At 27.8% G+C, this 19,051-nt stretch overlaps 1 protein-coding gene across 5 annotated transcripts; it reads right to left on the bottom strand.

The window, feature by feature from the left end:
- Positions 1-1,053: 1,053 nt before the first annotated feature.
- On the bottom strand, positions 1,054-14,624 carry LOC114187283 (putative PAP-specific phosphatase, mitochondrial). Of its 5 annotated transcripts, none has more exons than XM_028075493.1 (10): positions 14,448-14,624; positions 14,265-14,361; positions 13,650-13,752; positions 12,769-12,980; positions 12,406-12,465; positions 11,757-12,130; positions 11,256-11,334; positions 11,128-11,178; positions 9,869-9,960; positions 1,146-1,379 (listed from the first exon to the last, which is right to left on the bottom strand). In XM_028075493.1, exons 1-10 carry the CDS (start codon positions 14,546-14,548, stop codon positions 1,376-1,378), a joined length of 1,173 nt encoding a protein of 390 aa, XP_027931294.1. In that variant the 5' UTR covers positions 14,549-14,624; the 3' UTR covers positions 1,146-1,375. The 5 variants fall into 5 exon arrangements, with proteins under 5 accessions (XP_027931293.1, XP_027931294.1, XP_027931292.1 ...); XM_028075491.1 differs by lacking the exon at positions 1,146-1,379 and adding an exon at positions 3,394-3,947; XM_028075492.1 differs by lacking the exon at positions 9,869-9,960 and having other exon boundaries at positions 1,054-1,379.
- Positions 14,625-19,051: the final 4,427 nt, after the last annotated feature.

The raw sequence follows: 19,051 nt of genomic DNA, 5'->3' as shown, positions 1-19,051 counted from the left end.
GAGTAAAAAAGTGTATAACCAAAGTAACAAAAAGAAGAGCTACAAAATAAGAGTCAAACATTTTCATGAAAATAAATAAATAAATAAAGATAATCAAATGTGTAACCTAAAAATTATTTCATAGAATGAAATTGAGGAACACCTATTTGAACATAACCATGTACAGAGAGTAAAAATTATGTAATAAGAAGAAGAAAAATTACCTTCAAAATTAAATCTTGAAAAACAAACCAGACAATTGAGAGAGTAAACAAAGTGTATAACAAAAAACAAAGAGAATGAGAAATATGTTATATATATATATATATATATATATATATATATATTATATTATATTATATTATATATTATATTACTATGTATATATATATATTATATGTGTGGATATCTTATGTTTATATATATATATAATTATTTATATATATTATATTATATTATATATTATATTATTATTACTATGTATATATATTATATGTGTGGATATCTTATGTTTATATATATATATATATATATTTTTATAGATATATATTTATTTTAAGTATATATTATATTATATTATATAATAATATAAATATAATAATATATATTATATTATTATGTATATATATTATATGTATATTATATTATATTATATTATATTATATTATATTATATTATATTATATTACATGTATATGTGTAAATATATATATATATATATATATATATATATATAAAAGTATATTTTATTTATATGTATATATACTATATTATATTATATTATATTATATTATATTATATTATATTTTATGTGTAAATATATTATTTATTTATATATATTTTTTAGATTATTTAATAAATTATAAATAGTTTAGTAATTTAAGCGGGATGGGTATTTGGGCGGGTATATATATATCCCCATCCCCATCCCCAGTTGAAAATTTCGGGTATTACCCATACCCATACCCATACCCAGTCAAAGCGGGGATTTCCCGTCAAAACCGGGACGGGTTCGGGTGATACCCACGGGCACGGGTTTATTTGCCATCTCTAATAAACACTAATAATCTACAAATAATTTCGAATGTAAATTTTATACATTAATCAACAAAAAAATTACAAGGATGAGGTTTAAAATAATTATTATAAAAACCAATAAATTTATTACACCTTTACGTAAAATCATTATAAAAAATTCTAACATCAGTAAATAAATCATTTCAGAAATAATTGGGATGAACAATTCCCCAAACATCAAACTCCTGCAGTCTGATAGATAATCTGCAAAACCTGATTATGTATATGGCCGTTGGTGACAAGGATACCGTCGGACGGATATATAATCCGGCGGCCATCACGGTCCGCTGCCAGATCTATTTCACTGCCGTTCCAGTCTGTTACCTGATCAAATTTGATGAAATGGGATATTATCATCAAAAGAGAAAAAAGGAGAAAAGGTGATGCATTAAAGTGTAAGTTTACATAGCAAAGTATGGAAATCCTATACAAGTGTACGTGAATAATAAATCTGCTCAATAACTCTAGGTTAAAATACTTTTTTTGTCTCAATTTTCGTCAAGTTCTTTTAAATAAGTCCTAATTTTAGTTTTGTGTTCAAATAGGTCCCAATTTTCGTCAATTTTGTTCAATTGAGTCCTTTTTTGCTAACACCATTTAAATCATTAACGACCATGAATATTGACTGTCACGTGTCACTTTGTGATTTTATTTTAATTTTTTTTTGAATTTTTTTTTGATTTTTTTTTTAAAATATACATGTTCAATCGAATAGCGTGTCACATGTCACTTCATGGTTTTTTGATTTTTTTGATTTTTTTTAAATGTCCACGTGCCAAACTAATAGCGTGTCACGTGTCAAAGTCAATGTTCTATATTCAATTTGGTCCCTATATTTGTTATTTTTGTTCCATTTAGTCCTATTTTTTTGTTTAAAATTTGACCAATTTTATCTCTATCAAAGATGTGACCAAATTTAATTTTTATATCAAAGTTATAATGATGTGAATTTTAATATATTATATAAAAATATTTAATATAAAAATTAAATTTCGTTTTAATTTGGAGAGGGATCAAATTGGTTAATGTTAACAAAAATTGGAACCTAATTGAACAAAAATAACAAATATTGGGACCAAATTGAATATAGAACATTGACTTTGACATGTGGCACACTACTACATTGACACGTGAACATTTATAAAAATTTAAAAAAAATTCAAAAAATTAAAAAAAAAATCACGAAGTGACACGTGACACACTTCTGGGTTGACACATGTACATTTAAAAAAAATTAAAAAAAATTCAAATAAAATTCTAAAAAATAAAAAAAATCACGAAGTAACATGTGGCAGTCACTGTTCATGGTCGTTAATGATTTAAACGGTGTTAGCAAAAAAGGATCCAATTAAACAAAATTGACGAAAATTGAAACCTATTTGAACACAAAATCAAAATTAGAACTTATTTGAAAAATCTTGACAAAAATTGAGACAAAAAAGTATTTTAATCATAACTTAATTCACAACATCCAAAAATGGACAATGTAACAAGACTAAAAATCAAAAGATTTCGAGTTCAACCACTCTGATCAATCACCACACCACATTATCACTAAGATAATTCCTTTAATAAGAAATCAACAATGCCATGTACATCAAATATCAATAAACGCCTTTTTAATTAGATGAAAAGGGAAATATATGTAAACTATCCGGGCACAACAATCATCTCGAGTAGTAAAAGTTCTCGGGGCAAATATTATTAGAAGTTTCACATTAATTAGAGATAAAACAATTTTATAATATATAAGTTAGGTGCAAATTTCACCTTACAAATCGTTTTTGTAGGGTTGAGTTAGACTTAAATTTCACTTCTAAACATACATAAATTTAACTACATGTCTAAAAGCATAGGATTTTATTATTCATTTCGGGAAGCTGTGTTCTGGAATTTTGAGCATATACCTAGGATTTTATACTTTAAAAAATTTTTAAACCATGCAATTTTTTTTTAATATCCAATTCGAAAATACTACTTACCTTGCTTCTGTTCAGTTAGATTAATTAATTTAGTATTCTAACATGTTTAAAACAGGGTCTTCATATTGACAAATATCACGCTATTAAACCACAATTATTGACCATATTCTATTCTTTTGGATCTTAAAATTGCCTAAAAAAACTAAATAAGTAGCCTCTGAAGCATTCATTTAGAAATTAGATAATCAAGTATTATAATGTATTTTAAGTGATTTTGCCATAATCAAGTTGAAAAGATGAAGATTTTCAATTAAAGGAGACCAAATGATCACTTAAGAGTGAATAAGATTCAAAAAATCAATGAGGAACTAAGTCAAATGCTCGCTTAGGTGAGATAAAGATGAAGATTTTAAAATTAAATATTCAAGGGATCACTCAAACAAAGTCAATTGTTCCTCCAAGCGAGTCACTCTATGAAGGCTTCCTTGAAGAATACTAGGCTTCTTAAGCGAGTAACACCAAAGAGGCAACATATTTTAGGAAAATATGTCTCACTTAACCAAGACTTAACTCTCGTGGAAGCTTCTCCCTGCACCCCAAACCATTTCTCCTGTACCCCAAAACTTTTCTTATTTCCAATTTTGCCCACAATTAAAGTTAAATGAAAAAAAGAGAAAAAATAGTAAAAATATTCAACTGCACTGAAATCTTGCACCCAGCCAGCGAATCTGAATATGCTTTTGTGCAGGCCTCTGCACCCACAAAGAATCTAGTTGACCTAAACTATATCATGAGGCACATTTAAATTCAGCTTCTCCTTTTCCCATTCACGTTTGTTGTTGCCTTCTTTGCCTTCATTTTTCCATTCACTCGTTAACGTTGTTGTGTGGAGAAGATCATCGAGCACCAGCAAACACCAACCCAAGCAGTCCCGCGACGATGCTTCCAGCATTCAGACAGCCTTCCCCTTCTGCGATTAATCCACACGTCGTCCAATTAAGTTTTGTCAAATTTTTTATGTTTTTTCGTAAATGTTTACGGTGATTGATGAACCTGTAAATATATATATATATATATATATATATATATATATATATATATATATATATATATATATATATATCAACACCCAATTTTGTCCGAATAAATGTATTTCTTTGGTTAAAAAAAATAATAAAAATAATATATAATATAATAATAATAAATAATATTAAAATAAAATAAAAAATATGTTTTGATTGATGGTAGGTTTTTAAACTTTAATTCTACCATGGGAAAAAGAAAAAAAAAAGGAAAAAAACCAAGAGAAGGAGAATCTAATTTATTGTTAATTATCACAGTCTTTTCGTGAGCTCAAATGTTTTACATATTTTTACCCCTACTGTCTGCTATTTACACTCTTCACATGACATGTCAGAAAAGGACGTTTCATAATTTCTGTTTTTAGATAAGCATATAATATTAGAAGAAATATTTTTTTATAATAATTTGAATAAATATCGTGCATTTACACTTATGTGTCTCTTTGCGTTGTCAGACTGGGAAGGTATTATTTTAATTAAAAACAAATATTTCAGAGAATGGTACGATTTTAATCTTTAGAAGAAAATATTCCTGGTAATAATTAGAATCAATTATATGAATAATATGTTATGATTTGATCACGATCTTTATGTGACAGAGAATATCATCCTAGTAATTACAAACAATATTTTGTTAATAATTATAATCAATACCGTGGATATTATGCAATGATTTAATAAGACCAATTTTTTCCCCATATATTTTATTATAATTAAATACTAGGATCTCAAGAAGCCTATATAAGCACAAAATTTCTCTAATGCAAGACACAGAGAAAAAATTCAAAAAATCCTTCTCCTTTTTTATTATAGAGCACACATACAATGAGCACACACAAGGGGTCACCTAAAGGTAAATTTTCTTTAGCTCCTAGTATGTTATTCATGATTCTCTTATAACATCAAATATATGATCGTTTGAATTGTTGTATGATCAAATGTGTTTAGGGTTCTCATGTTAGATGATTTTGGGTTTGTCATCGATGTGCTCAGCCTTTCTCTTTCCCTCTATTTTTATCTTGGTAATTAAAAAGGTGTTTTTTTGTAGGCTTTAATTCTCTAATAATAATAATAATAATAATAAATAAATAAATAAATAATTATATTATTTCTTTTATATAAGTATTGAATATCATGTCAAGTCTCGAATTTGCTTGATAATCAAAACACCCTTGTGTAGGCTTTAATTCTTTTTTTTTTAAATTAGTTATAATAAAAAATAAAAATTATAAAATCATCTTGAATATCATGTCAAATCTCAGATTTGCTTGATAACTAAATCTTTATTATGTAGAATCTTGGGTTCTCTTGATATTAATAAAATATACATATACATAAAAATCTAGAAAAAAAAAACCAAAATAGTAATATCAAACGATAAATTTTGTACAAAGAACTACATTATCCCTGATTTTCCAAATGGAAATACGTAGGAGTGAGGTACAATCCTCGTCGGGCCAAAAAAGAAAAAAATAATTTTGTTTTAATCTTTAATATTTTTGTAGGTGTTTTGATTTTGTTTGATTTTTTGGGGAATAACAAATATTTTAAACATCGAATTCTATCTTGTACACTTAATTAAAGAAGGAACCGTCTTAAGACGGGCGTTGTGGGGTGCTAATACATTTCCCACACGTAACCGACTCCTGAATCCAAATTTGGTTTCGAAGACCATTCTTTTTTAAGGTTTTTCTGTAGTTTTCCATAATAAACTATGGTGACGACTCCTCTGCACCTTTTTAAATCATTTTCGCCCTCCCACCGTGGTCTCGGTTGCGACAATATATATATATATATATATATATATATATATATATATATATATATATATATATATATATATATATATATATATATATATATATATATATATATATATATATATATATATATATATATCATGATTCCATTTATGCCAAAATGGTTTTTTTTTGTCTTATGAAACGGATTACAAAATCCGTTTCATGATTTTTAGAAACGGATTGTCGTTTCCTACGTTTTTTTATATGAAACGGATTATAAAATTTGTTTCATGATTTTTAGAAACGGATTTCGAAAGTCATTTCCTGAATATTGCATTTTTTTATATGAAACGGATTACAAAATCTATTTCATGATTTTTAGAAACGGATTCCGAAAGCCGTTTCCTGAATATTGCGTTTTTTATAAGAAACAAATTACGAAATTCGTTTCACAACTTCCAGAAATGGATTTTGAGATCTGTTTTGTAATTTGGTTTTGTTAATTCTGAGACGGATTTTGCTTTCCGTTTCATGTATTTGGAAAATGAATTTTGATATTCGTTTTGTGTTTTTTTTAATATTCTATATTATTTTGCCTCAATTTTAATATTTATTTTGTTCAGTTTTTGACTTCATAGTTAACAGAGTGATTATATATATATATATATATATATATATATATATATATATATTAATTTAAAGTTGAACTCATTTTAAATTTTTATTTAATTAATTAATTATATAAAAGAAAACTTGTAAAACAAATTAAATTAAAAAATAATTAAATTGTAAATTAAAAAAGTATTAATTGTATTATAACTATTTATAATTTATTTAAAATATATGTTTTTTAAATTTGAAATGTTTTTTTTATTTATTAATTTTTGTTTTATTGTATTGTTTTCATATTTTTTAATATATATCTAAAAGTAAAATTTTATATATATATATATATATATATATATATATATATTTATATTAATTTTTAAATAACTTTTTGAAAAATAAGTGTAATTATAAAAATAAATTAAAGTAAGTGATAATTAAACTTTAAATTAGATAAAAAACAAAAACGAAAATTTATTTCTATTCTTTTTAAATTTAATGTCTTTTGAATTTTAATTATTCTATTAGTATAATATTTTCGGTTTTAATCGTATTTACATATTTAATGTATATTTTAAAAATAAAATAATATATTCTAACAAAATATTTTAAAATAAAATATTTATATAATTTTGCTTTTATATAATATACTAAACCTTAAACAAAATTTAAAGCAATAGTTTTGTTTTATAATTTATATTGGAATGTAATGTTTCAAACTTTGAATTATAGATATGGCTAGGACATGAGGAAATTTATCTAGACGTGGTTCACATGATGCACTCGAGAGTTCCAGACATGGTGTGCGCGGAGGAGACCGACAGCTTCAGCTCGTAGAAGGGGTCATCATGAGGTTAATGTTGTTCAGGATGATGTTGTTGAGCATGTGGTTTCTGATGTTCCCCAGGACAAGGAGCAGGGGATTGATAACAATGGTGCAGGATTTCCAGGTGGTCCGTCTTATACATCTTTATTGACTCGGTACCAGGATCATGTTGCACGGATGATATGGGATGGTCAGGTAAGTAAGAACTTTTTATAAATGTTTAATTTTATTGTTTTTTATGTATTTTTATTCTTTTATGTTAGGATCGAGTTGTGAAAATAGTCTCCCATATTTAAAAAGTGAAGAAATTAGAATGTCATCACCCTTCTGTTCTCCCCTTTGTGGTAGCTTCTGGATTATCGCCTCTGTGCAATATTTTATACGAATATACCGATCTTGGGTTAGTATTGAGTTTCGTGGAGAGATGACATCCTGAGACTAATACTTTTCATCTACCCATTGGGGAGATGACCATCACTTTAGATGACGTCTGGTCGCTCCTCCATCTTCCCATCACTGGACAGTTTTGCTCCACTTAAAATCTTAAATATGAAGACTCAATTGAGATTTTGATGACACTTATTGGTGTTGATCGGGCCATGGCTTGTGATGAGCTGAATCAAAGTTGGGGTGCACAGGTCAGACTTAGCTGGTTGAGAGAGTTGTATGATAGCTGTTGTGATAACTCTCTCATAGCTCGTTATCACAACAACTATCATACAACTCTCTCAATCAGCTAAGTCTGACCTATGCACCCCGACTTTGATTCAGCTCATCACAAGTCATGGTCCGATCAACACCAAGAAGTGTCATCAAAATCTCAACTGAATCTTCATATTCAAGATTTTTAGTGGAGCAAAATTGTCCAGTGATGGGAAGATGGAGGAGAGACCAGACGTCATCTAAAGTGATGGTTATCTCCCCAATGGGTAGATGAAAAGTATTAGTCTCGGGATGCCATCTCTCCACGAAACCTTATACTAACCCAAGATCGATATATTCGTATAAAATATCACACAGAGACGATAATCTAGAAACTACCACAAATGGGAGAACATAAGGGTGAGGACGTCCTAATTTCTTCACTTCTTTAATATAGGAGACTATTTTCACAACTCGATCCTAACATTAAAGAAACATAAAAGAATAAAAATACATAACAACAATAAAATTAAACATTTATACAAACTTCTTACTTACCTGACCACCCCATATCATCCGTGTAACATGATCCTGATACCGAGTCAATAAAGATGTATCAGACAGACCACCTGAAAATCCTGCACCATCGTTATCAATCTCTTGCTCCTCGTCTTGAGGAATATCGAAAACCTAATGCTCAACAACATCATCTTGAACAACATTAGCCTCGCGATGACCCCTTCTAGGAGCTGAAGCTATCGGTCTCCTCCGCGCAACACCCTGTCTGGAACTCTCGGGTGCATCATGTGAATCACGTCTAGATAAATTTCCTCGTGTCCTAACCATATCTATAATTTAAAGTTTGAAACATTACAATCCAATATAAATCATAAAACAAAACTATTGCTTTTAATTTTTTTTTAGGATTTAGTATATTATATAAAAACAAAATTATATAAATATAAATATTTTATTTTATTTTAAAATATTTGTTAAAATATATTAACATATTATTTTATTTCTAAAACATACATCAAATATGTAAATACGATTAAAATCGAAAATAATATACTAAAAGAATAATTAAAATTCAAAAGACATTAAATTTAAAATAAATTTAAAAAGAACTAGAATAAATTTTCGTTTTTGTTTTTTATCTAATTTAAAGTTTAATTTATTTTTATATTACATTTATTTTTCAAAAAGTTATTTAAAAATGAAATTATATATATAATTTTATTTTTAGATATATATTAAAAAATATGAAAACAATAAAATAAAACAAAAATTAATAAATAATTAAAAAAATATACTTTAAATAAATTAAAAATAGTTATAATACAATGAATAACTTTTTAATTTACTGTTTAAGTATTTTTAATTTAATTTGTTTTACAATTTTTCTTTTATATAATTAATTAAGAAATAAATTAAATAAAAAAATAAAATTTAAAATGAGTTCAACTTTAAATTAATATATATATATATATATATATATATATATATATATATTAATATATCACTTTGTTAACCATGAAGTCAACAACTGAACAAAATAAATATTAAAATTGAAATAAAATAAAATAGAATATTAAAAAAAACACGAAACGAATATCAAGATCTGTTTTCCAAATACATGAAATGGAACGCAAAATCCATCTCAAAATTAACAAAACCAAATTACAAAACGAATCTCAAAATCCGTTTTTTGAAGTTGTGAAACGGATTGCGTAATCCGTTTCATATAAAAAAAAACACAATATTCAGGAAACGGCTTTCGGAATCCTTTTCTAAAAATCATGAAACGGATTTTGTAATCCGTTTCATAAGACAAAAAAATAAAAAATAAAAAACCTGTTTTGACACAGATGGAATCATGAGATATATATATATATATATATATATATATATATATATACATATATAGATTTACAGGTTCATCAATCACCGTAAACATTCACGAAAAAACAATAAAAATTTGACAAAACTTAACTGGACGACGTGTGGATTAAATGCAGAAGGCGAAGGTTGTCTGTGAATGCTAGAAGCGTCGTCATGGGACTGCTTGGGTTGGTGCTCGATGATCTTCTCCACACAGCAACACAACAACGTCAATGGGTGAATGAAAAAATGAAGGCAAAGAAGGCAGCAACAAGCGTGAATGGAAAAAAGAGAAGTTGAATTTAAATGTGCCTCATGATGTAGTTTAGGTCAACAAGATTCTTTGTGGGTGTAGAGGCCTGCGCAAAAGCAGATTCAGATTCGCTGGCTAGGTGCAGGGGTGCAGGGCAATTGAATATTTTTTACTATTTTTTATCTTTCTTCATTTAACTTTAACTGTGGGCAAAATTGGAAATAAGGAAAGTTTTGGGGGTACAGGAAAAATGGTTTGGGGTGTAGGGAGAAGCCCCCTTCCTCCCACATGAATAGGCCCAACAAATTTCTCCTACATGAATAGGTCCAACAAACATGTATTGAAATGTGTTCCCAAGGCTTTCATCATAAATCTACCATAACTCATCATTAGCTTGAAGAATTAAGATTTGGATAATTGTGTGAGCTGATGATATAATTTAAATATAAAGAGATGGATAATTGATTGTTTGCAGGAGGGATAGTTTACTAAGTTCCAACTCTGACTTCTCACCCATTTTTCACGACTCGAAACCTTGCACACCAGTTGTTCCATAAAATCACAAACTTTTTATTTCCATTATTATTCAAACCAACTTATTTTCTCTCAAACTTGAATACACATACTTACTTTCACACACTACCGCACTGACCAAAAATCCTTAATAATGCCATTCCAAAATCATAATTAAACCATAAAAAAAGGCATAAACACTCCAGAAGTTTTGAGAGGTCTAGATCTCTCCCAATCGCTGTACAAATTCCCACACAACCACTTACGGATTCAAATATTGATTAGTGGTGACAAAATTCATACGTAAATTTAATTTGTAGCAATAAAAAGTGCAGGACTGATTTTTAATATTTTTTAAAATTTAATCTATATTATCTATTTTAAAAAGAAGCATATAAAAAATATAAAAGTGCGATTCAAATTCAAAAGTTAGTGGAATCAAGAAAAACAACTAAAAAAATACAATGATGAAACATACAAGAAAATGTGGAAATCAATCTTAATAGATCATCTAAGATACTCAAACATACCTAAGATACGATGATGATATTAAGACGTGTCTTTCATTTATTTTAACAAACAAAAATGATAGGGAAAAGAAATACCTTTCCCCCTGCTTCGTGAACGCATATAATGCCAGCTGCATGATCCCAGGCCTACACAAGATCAGATAAAAAATGTATCACTGAATAAATTATCCGACCAACTACAATCCTAAAAATTTATAGGATACCATCATAACGGCCTTCTGTTTTGCTCGAAGAATGAAAATAGATGCTCTGCCAGACGCCACCATCAAATACTTGCATAAACTGCACTGATCCATGAGAAATCAAGAAATAGGCAATTGAAAGAAAGAAAGGGTGAAAAATCAATAAATCTAAGAAATATTGCCAATTTTAACTCCTTCAGATCATACTAACAACAAATTACAAGATAGTAATCACAGTTAAATGAATTAGTAATTACTAATTAGAGCAACAACTTCTCTGTTCAGTCCTCAGATATAAGATATTAACAAAGACTTCCTTTCAAAAGCACACTGCAAAAATTTAACTTAAAAAAACTTCAGGAAATTGAAGCAGTAAAAATAGAATAAGAAATAACACAAACTAATAATTGCTTTAGATTTACCAGCTACTCCATGCATCACTACTGCATAGAACATCAATAGTTAAAGAAATTTTAATTGCATGTAATCAAGTAAAAAGTATATAGATAATATTGCTGAGACCTTCCACAACATGCCCGCAAAAGATGGATTTGGTTGCTGCCTACGTTATCAGTATTGCTTACTGCCTTAAATAATGGAGACAGCTGTGCTTCCCATTTTTCACTATCTGAAATACAAAAGCGTGCTTTATGTATTACGTCAGACCCATCAACAAAACATTTGGTCCACACATCCGGTGATTTCAGTTGGCTATTCAAAGTTTTCATCCATGTTCCACAACCTTTATGGGCAATCATTACAGTTCCTGATCCATTAAGAGAATCCCACTCCTCATCAATATCAGCAGAGGATTTCTCAGATAAATCTTCCTTCCAGGTAGGACAGCCCATTACACCAATTACAATCTCTCCCTCAACCACCAATGCCAAACCAACCTGTATTTTTTGGAAATGCATTAAGATAATATCAAAATCGGATAAACATGACACACTGAACCAAATAGCACTCATAACAAAAATTCCTTATATAAAGATATACAAATGCAGCTTAGCTATCCCAGTTACCTGAGATCGATGTGCATCACAATTCAAGCACTATCACAAGGTTAACTCTACAACAAAAGGCTCCTCCAGATGGAAATCTATAGGATATGTCTCTCTTATGCATTATTAAAAGAAATTCAAATAGTATAACCTACATTATAACTTACCACATAAAAGGCTTTGCCAGCCATTAGAAAACCACGGGTGCCATCAATTGGGTCAAGCAGCTGCATTATTCAATGAATTTACCATAAGTTATAATAGGAAAAATAAAACACGAGAAGTAGATATATAAAAATTCCAATACCAATCTGTAAATAGATAGGGTCCCAGTGATCAACAGAAGTCAACTTGTAAAAGTATGTAGTTTTCATAAAACAGAAAAAATAACTACCACCATTTTTTATATACAGGAACGCAATGTGAACAAATGTGTCACACAACAACATAAAAATGAAGCCTGGATAAAATTTTTAGGATGCTAACTGCATCACTTCACAGCATTTAATTAACTGCTTAGATATGCCCACCCAATATGTGGCTGGCTTTGGTCCAAATACAAAAGCTTCCTTGCTTCCTCTATCAATTGCTTCTAGTACATCATCTTGTGTCAATGATTTACAGGTGGAGCTATCTGTAGCAGTTATTGCATCAAGCACGGTACCTACTAAATTTCTTGATCGCAAGAAAGCAGAGTCCTCCTCAGCCACCAAAGGTATAGAAGGGAACAGCTTATTTAACTCTGTTTTGATAACCACAAATGATAAAACAAAATTTTTTCAATACCATTAAAATAGTTACTTCAGATAAATTATTTTCGAGGCTACATGCTAATTATAATACTACGCTAACTACATGAATGCAAGAAAACTATGTTGCAGCAAATTAGTGTTTACAAATACACTTTTGATGGATCACACGTTGTGTTATTAGTGGTATTCCAAACGAAAAAAAAAAATTACACATTGCCTAGATTCAACTTGTTTCAAAAGTGTTTATCTAACACTTGTTCCTAATGCCTGCAAAGGGGCTAGCAAAGGGTGTTGACTCATCGCCGTGCAAATCCACCAATTCCAGATCCACTCTTTGTGCGTGCAATAATGGGCCTTGCACTCATCAGGAAGAAATTTAGTTCGTGTACTCAGCTTTTTTATACTACATCACATTGGCCAGAAATTATGAGCATCAATCAGATTTCATTGACATTTTTCAAGTTTCACTGAGCTGAGTCCTTTAGAAAACATGTTCATCATATTGTTGTAATGTATGTCCCTAGATAAAAGAGCAATTTATGTAGAACTGTAATAGACCATGTTAATTAAAATTCTTTACACTTACGCCACGTTGGTTTCATTATACAGCATCACAATTCAGAAATATGTTAAGCTACTTTTTACACTTGACACAATACCCAAACTTATGAGAGCCTGAACTCCAAAATCGGCAACAGTCACGGGAGTCTGGTCATTTTTCTCAATAATCTTCCCATCAGTTGAGAACAAAGATGATTGCACCTGCAGAAGACAACTAGCACAAATCACATAACATTCTTCAGTGCTATAAAAAGTAAACAATCATTTTGATCTTTCATCTCGTAGGACGTCATAGTAGTCCCTCTACTAAAGGAAATTATAGAGTGCTAGAAAATATATATTGATAATCAAATAATTTCAAAAGAATGTGTGACTAAAATATAATATCAACTTATATTTAGGAACTAAATAATAGTTAAGAGTTAAGTTCATGGACTTATTTGATATCTGTTGGAGATCATACTAGAAATAAGATATATTTAAAGTATATGTATATAGTTAAAGTACACTCACAGTATATCCCCTTACAAGTTAAAGTTACCATCTTAGAACCTTAAGACATATTTAACATTTTCATAGTTGCAGGGACCAATGTGACTGCTTACTGATGCTTTATTACTTACAAAAGAATAATGCACATAAAATCTATTTGTGACAGAATCGGTTCTCATGATTCAGCAAGTACACACAAAAAGTAAGTCACAGAAGATTACATGGAGAGTGAAATTGCAAGCCTTCTGGACTACGTCAACAGCAGCTTCAAGCTCTTTGTAGTACGTAGAGTTTTGGTGCGGGAAAGGAAGGGTTGCCCTAATGGATTGCAAAAATGGGAGTGAGGCAAATGGAGGATTTCAGAAGAAATGAAAGTTTGTCGTTTTGAGAAGAACAGAAGATACCTTACGTTGAGGCTGAATGTGGCAGAGCGACGACGGCGAGTGGCGGCACCGTCAAAAAATGGGACGGCGGAGACTTGTGAACTCAGGATATCCATCACCATCGATTATCGCCGTTGAGGAGGGACGGATGATAAACAGTGGATAAGGGGATGTGTTTGGTCATGAAAATGGAAATAAATTGTTTCTTTTTGTTAAATATGTTTTTAAGTCTTTAATTTTTAATTTAAATTGAAATTAATTTTTTTTTCTTAGTCATCCGATCTTAGAAGGGTGTAAATCTAGTATTTTTAATCATATTTTTGTAAAATTTAGTTGAAATTTTAAATGCATCTTAAAATAATATTTAAATAATTTACAATATTTTTTTGTTTTTTTAATATTAACTTATAAATTATTATGAAATGAATATGTTTAAAACATTAAATAATTCTACCACTTATAAAAACTAAACTCATGGTATTCTAAAAAATTGATGAGTAAATTAAAGTAAAATTTCAAATAAATACTTATTCCAAATTTTATATTAAAATTTAATGGATTACAAACATATTTAATTTTTTTTACGAAACATAACGTATTTTATTTTAACCTCCAAAAATAATAAATTAAAAACCTTTGAATTGTAAATTATTATTTATTTTAATTCAAAATGTAAAATATCAAACAACTTAAATAAAAGTATTATTCATTCTTTTAAAACTAAAATATAATAAATAATTAGCTTAATAGTCAAAATAATTGTAAGAATATTTCTTTTTTTTAAAATTACTTTTTAAAACTGTTATTACATTGTTTTGTATTTGAAGAAATAAATGATAATTCAGTTTTTTCTTTAGATTAATATTTTAATATGTATATATCGTTATATTTATGATTTCCATTTTGAATAAAAAAATATAACAAATTTAAAGATATACAACTTTTAGTAAAGATTCAATGGTACTTAGTGGGCACCCATACGAAATAAATAATTTTAATGATATTGAATGAGATAAATTTATTAAATTTGCAATAATATAATTATTTTTTTAATTTGTGATTCATCAAAGTTTTCATTGACGATAAAGTATATAAAAATTGCCATTTTTTTTCTTCAATTGTAAAACGTTTTAATATAATTTAAAAAAAATTATTAAATTTAACAATATTAAGACACCGAGTCTATTTATTGGATATTTAATTTAATTTAACTTATCTTATCAATACTTAATAGAAGATTGATATACAATATCAGTAAATTAGGATAATCTAAACTAGGGTTTATAATAACAAAATAAGGCCAAGAAAACAACTAAAACAACAAAGTGAGAGTGCAATGAATGTTAGTCTTAGAATAAAATTACAACTAAAAACAAATAAATATCAATCTTATGTGATTTTCTAAATATATAATATAATTAATTAAAGACTATAACATTATTAATTATAATAAATAAGCTTAAACATTGATATAGTATTTTAATTTTTACGTGAGATTGTGATTCGTTTTTGTTTTAAATTTTCATATATTTTTGTTTCAAAATTATAGTACTTTTAACTTAATGGTATTAAGTTTTTTTTTTCTTTTCTTTCACATAAATTTAAAAAATAATGTAAATAATTCAAACATGTAATCTTATTCATAAAAAAATTAACACGCTTAAATTAAAAGATTACATTTATTCAATTTTAAAATCGATCAAACTTCATTTTGAGAAAAGACCTAATTTTATATTTAAAGATTAAAAACATATTTAAGTATAATAAATATAATACTATGTATTATTTATCGATGTATTTATTAAATATGATAAATATTTAATGTTAATAATATCATTAAATTACACAAAATTAATTGTAAAAACGATATATTTATTTAGTTTAATTAATAATATTATTGTATACTAGGTTCATTAAATAATATATTTATAGGATTCCATAGTACACATATATTATACTAAAATATACATTAAAAAATATTATTTTGTTATTGTTTAAGAAAATAAATTTGCCACGTATAAATTGATCAGTGTGTATGATAATTTATTTTTTTAATATCCATACACCATCATGATTTTAAATAAATTATCATCAGTTTTATAATATATTAAAAATTTTCTATTTTTATCTATTATTGTTGATAAAACATATTAAAAGGTAACTAAATTAAAATTCATTGTTAATATAACTGTTGAATTGTTGTAACATATTTTTCTATTTAATTATATCATACGTTGTTTTTACTTTACCATGTGGGTATTTTTGTAGCACTTTAATGTGTGACTTCATATCTATTTTTGTATCGTTTCTATTTTTCTATTTAATTATATTGTACGTTGTTTTTACTTTATATTGTGGGTATTCCTATATCATTTTAATGTGCGACTTTATATCTATTTCTGTACCAGTATTTTTTTTATTTAATTATATTGTACATTGTTTTTACTTTATATTGTGGGTATTTTGTAACATTTTAATGTGTGACTTTATTTATATGTTTATTTTTCTATTTAATTATACTGTTCATTTTTTTATTTATAATTGTATAAACTATATCGCTAGATAGAGTGACACGGTATAATTTTTAAATATTGCTACACATCTTTAAAGAAAATGCATGCTCCAATATTTATTTAGAGGCTAATATTTTCTTACAAACCTTCTCAAAATGATTTATAATTAAAAAATCATTATTTTTAAAATTTAGATTTAAATATACATCGACGAAATTCACCAACTGATTAAAAAAAAAGCTTAACATCATATTCGTTCAAATTTCTTATTTATATATTTAAATTAAAGCGATATTTATTTGTTTTTATAAAACTTAACTTGTGATACCATTAATTCACAAACTAAAATACTCTTCATAAAAGTCAAGGAGAGATTGCATAGAAAAACATCCAAGTAATGCAATAATAATTATCACATTATTATTTTTTTCAAAAGTAACAGTATTATTATCCGAATCCACGTGGTGATGACTAATTGGATAGAACCAGTGACCGTGGACGAGGCGATAAGCACGATTGGAGAAATAGTTAGAACGAAACGCGGGAAAACAACTGGTTGGTTTGCCGTTTTGACCGTTTCATTCATCAATCCCAATAAAACTAAGTGAAGCTCAGATATAAGGATAATTTTTAAATTCCTACGTGGCATTTCCAAATCCATGAGCCCGACACGTGTCCACCGCCCACGGACTTTATACTCTATCTGCCCACAGTTCCGCTCTTTCTACCCACAAAAAAACATAGCCGGTTGTTTCGACCTTCTCCTCCGGTTGCCCCATGTTTTTTAGTCCCACATCGTGTATTTTATAAATATCCCCTGAACCTGGTCATGTTTTAGAAATCTTAAATTTTGATGTGTTAAGCAGTTTGAGTTACAGAGAAGTTAAGGTTGTGGAATGAGTTTGAGGTACATGAGCAGGGTGATATACCAGGGTGGGATGAGGGTGTTTCAGGGCATGAAAGAGCAAGCTTCAAAGTGTGACTCAACCATCAAATCTCTCAGGGATTCAAAAAAGGCTTGTTTCTTCTCAACTTCTTCGTCATCACCTTCCTTCAAAACTCCCAACAATGATAAGCTTAAACAGGCTGAAGACTCTCTCAGAACTGTCATGTACTTGAGCTGTTGGGGTCCCAATTGATCTAAACCTCATCCTTCACTTTTAGATCATGCATGCTTATCATAAACCACTTTTTTTTTGTACCCTCTTCAATCTCAATTTCATCATTTATATTTATCTCTATGTATAAATGTTATAGATAATGAAGATATATATACCTGAAGTTCCCAGTTTCTGTAACTTCACTCTGTAAACTGTAAAAGTTTTTGTCAATTTTTGCCACTGCTGGCATGATTTCATTACCATTTTTGTTCTCAGTTTTTTTACTCTTCAAATCCTAATAATTTTACAGAAATTGTAAACATAGACTTTTTGTGCAAAAAAGACAGAAAACACAAATTTGATTTTTCTCTTGAAAGTTGTAAAATTAATTTGCAAAAAAACTAAGATAGTTAATCACAAATTAGTTGATAACAGTAGTTTTTGTTCAAAACTTTAGAATTGAAAAGTTTGTTTTCGAAGTTAGTGAACAAAATATTATTTGACGAAGTTAACTAATCAAATAATTTATACATATATAAAATAACATCAAAGAATATGTTTGTGTATGTTACTAGCTAGATCTTGAATGGCCTATTTCATGATGCATCATGACACATGTGTTCTTTTTAAGATTAATCGCTACAGTCACGTTTATAATAAATTCACTTTTTGTAAGAGGGAAAAATTTTTCTTTATCCTAGTATCTCTTCTTCTTTTTTCTTAATTAAATATTAAATTATTTATAATTTTTTGTATTTTTAATTTAATTTATATAAAAAAAATTGTGTTTCATTGCATGTCTATTATTTTTCTATTTTTGAATCGACAAGTATTTGTGGTTTAATTATTTTTGTGAATTGATTTGATGTAAATGTTTTTTTCCTTTTACATAAAAAATTACAAAATGATATATATATATATATATATATATATATATATATATATATATATATATTTAATTGGTTGTTATTAAAAAAAATTGTTTTATTAACTCTTGAAGATAGCTTAATGT

Source organism: Vigna unguiculata, chromosome 6, assembly GCF_004118075.2.
Source record: "Vigna unguiculata cultivar IT97K-499-35 chromosome 6, ASM411807v1, whole genome shotgun sequence".
Classification (NCBI taxonomy): Eukaryota; Viridiplantae; Streptophyta; class Magnoliopsida; order Fabales; family Fabaceae; genus Vigna; species Vigna unguiculata.
This window is presented reverse-complemented; position numbering and strand designations above follow the sequence as displayed.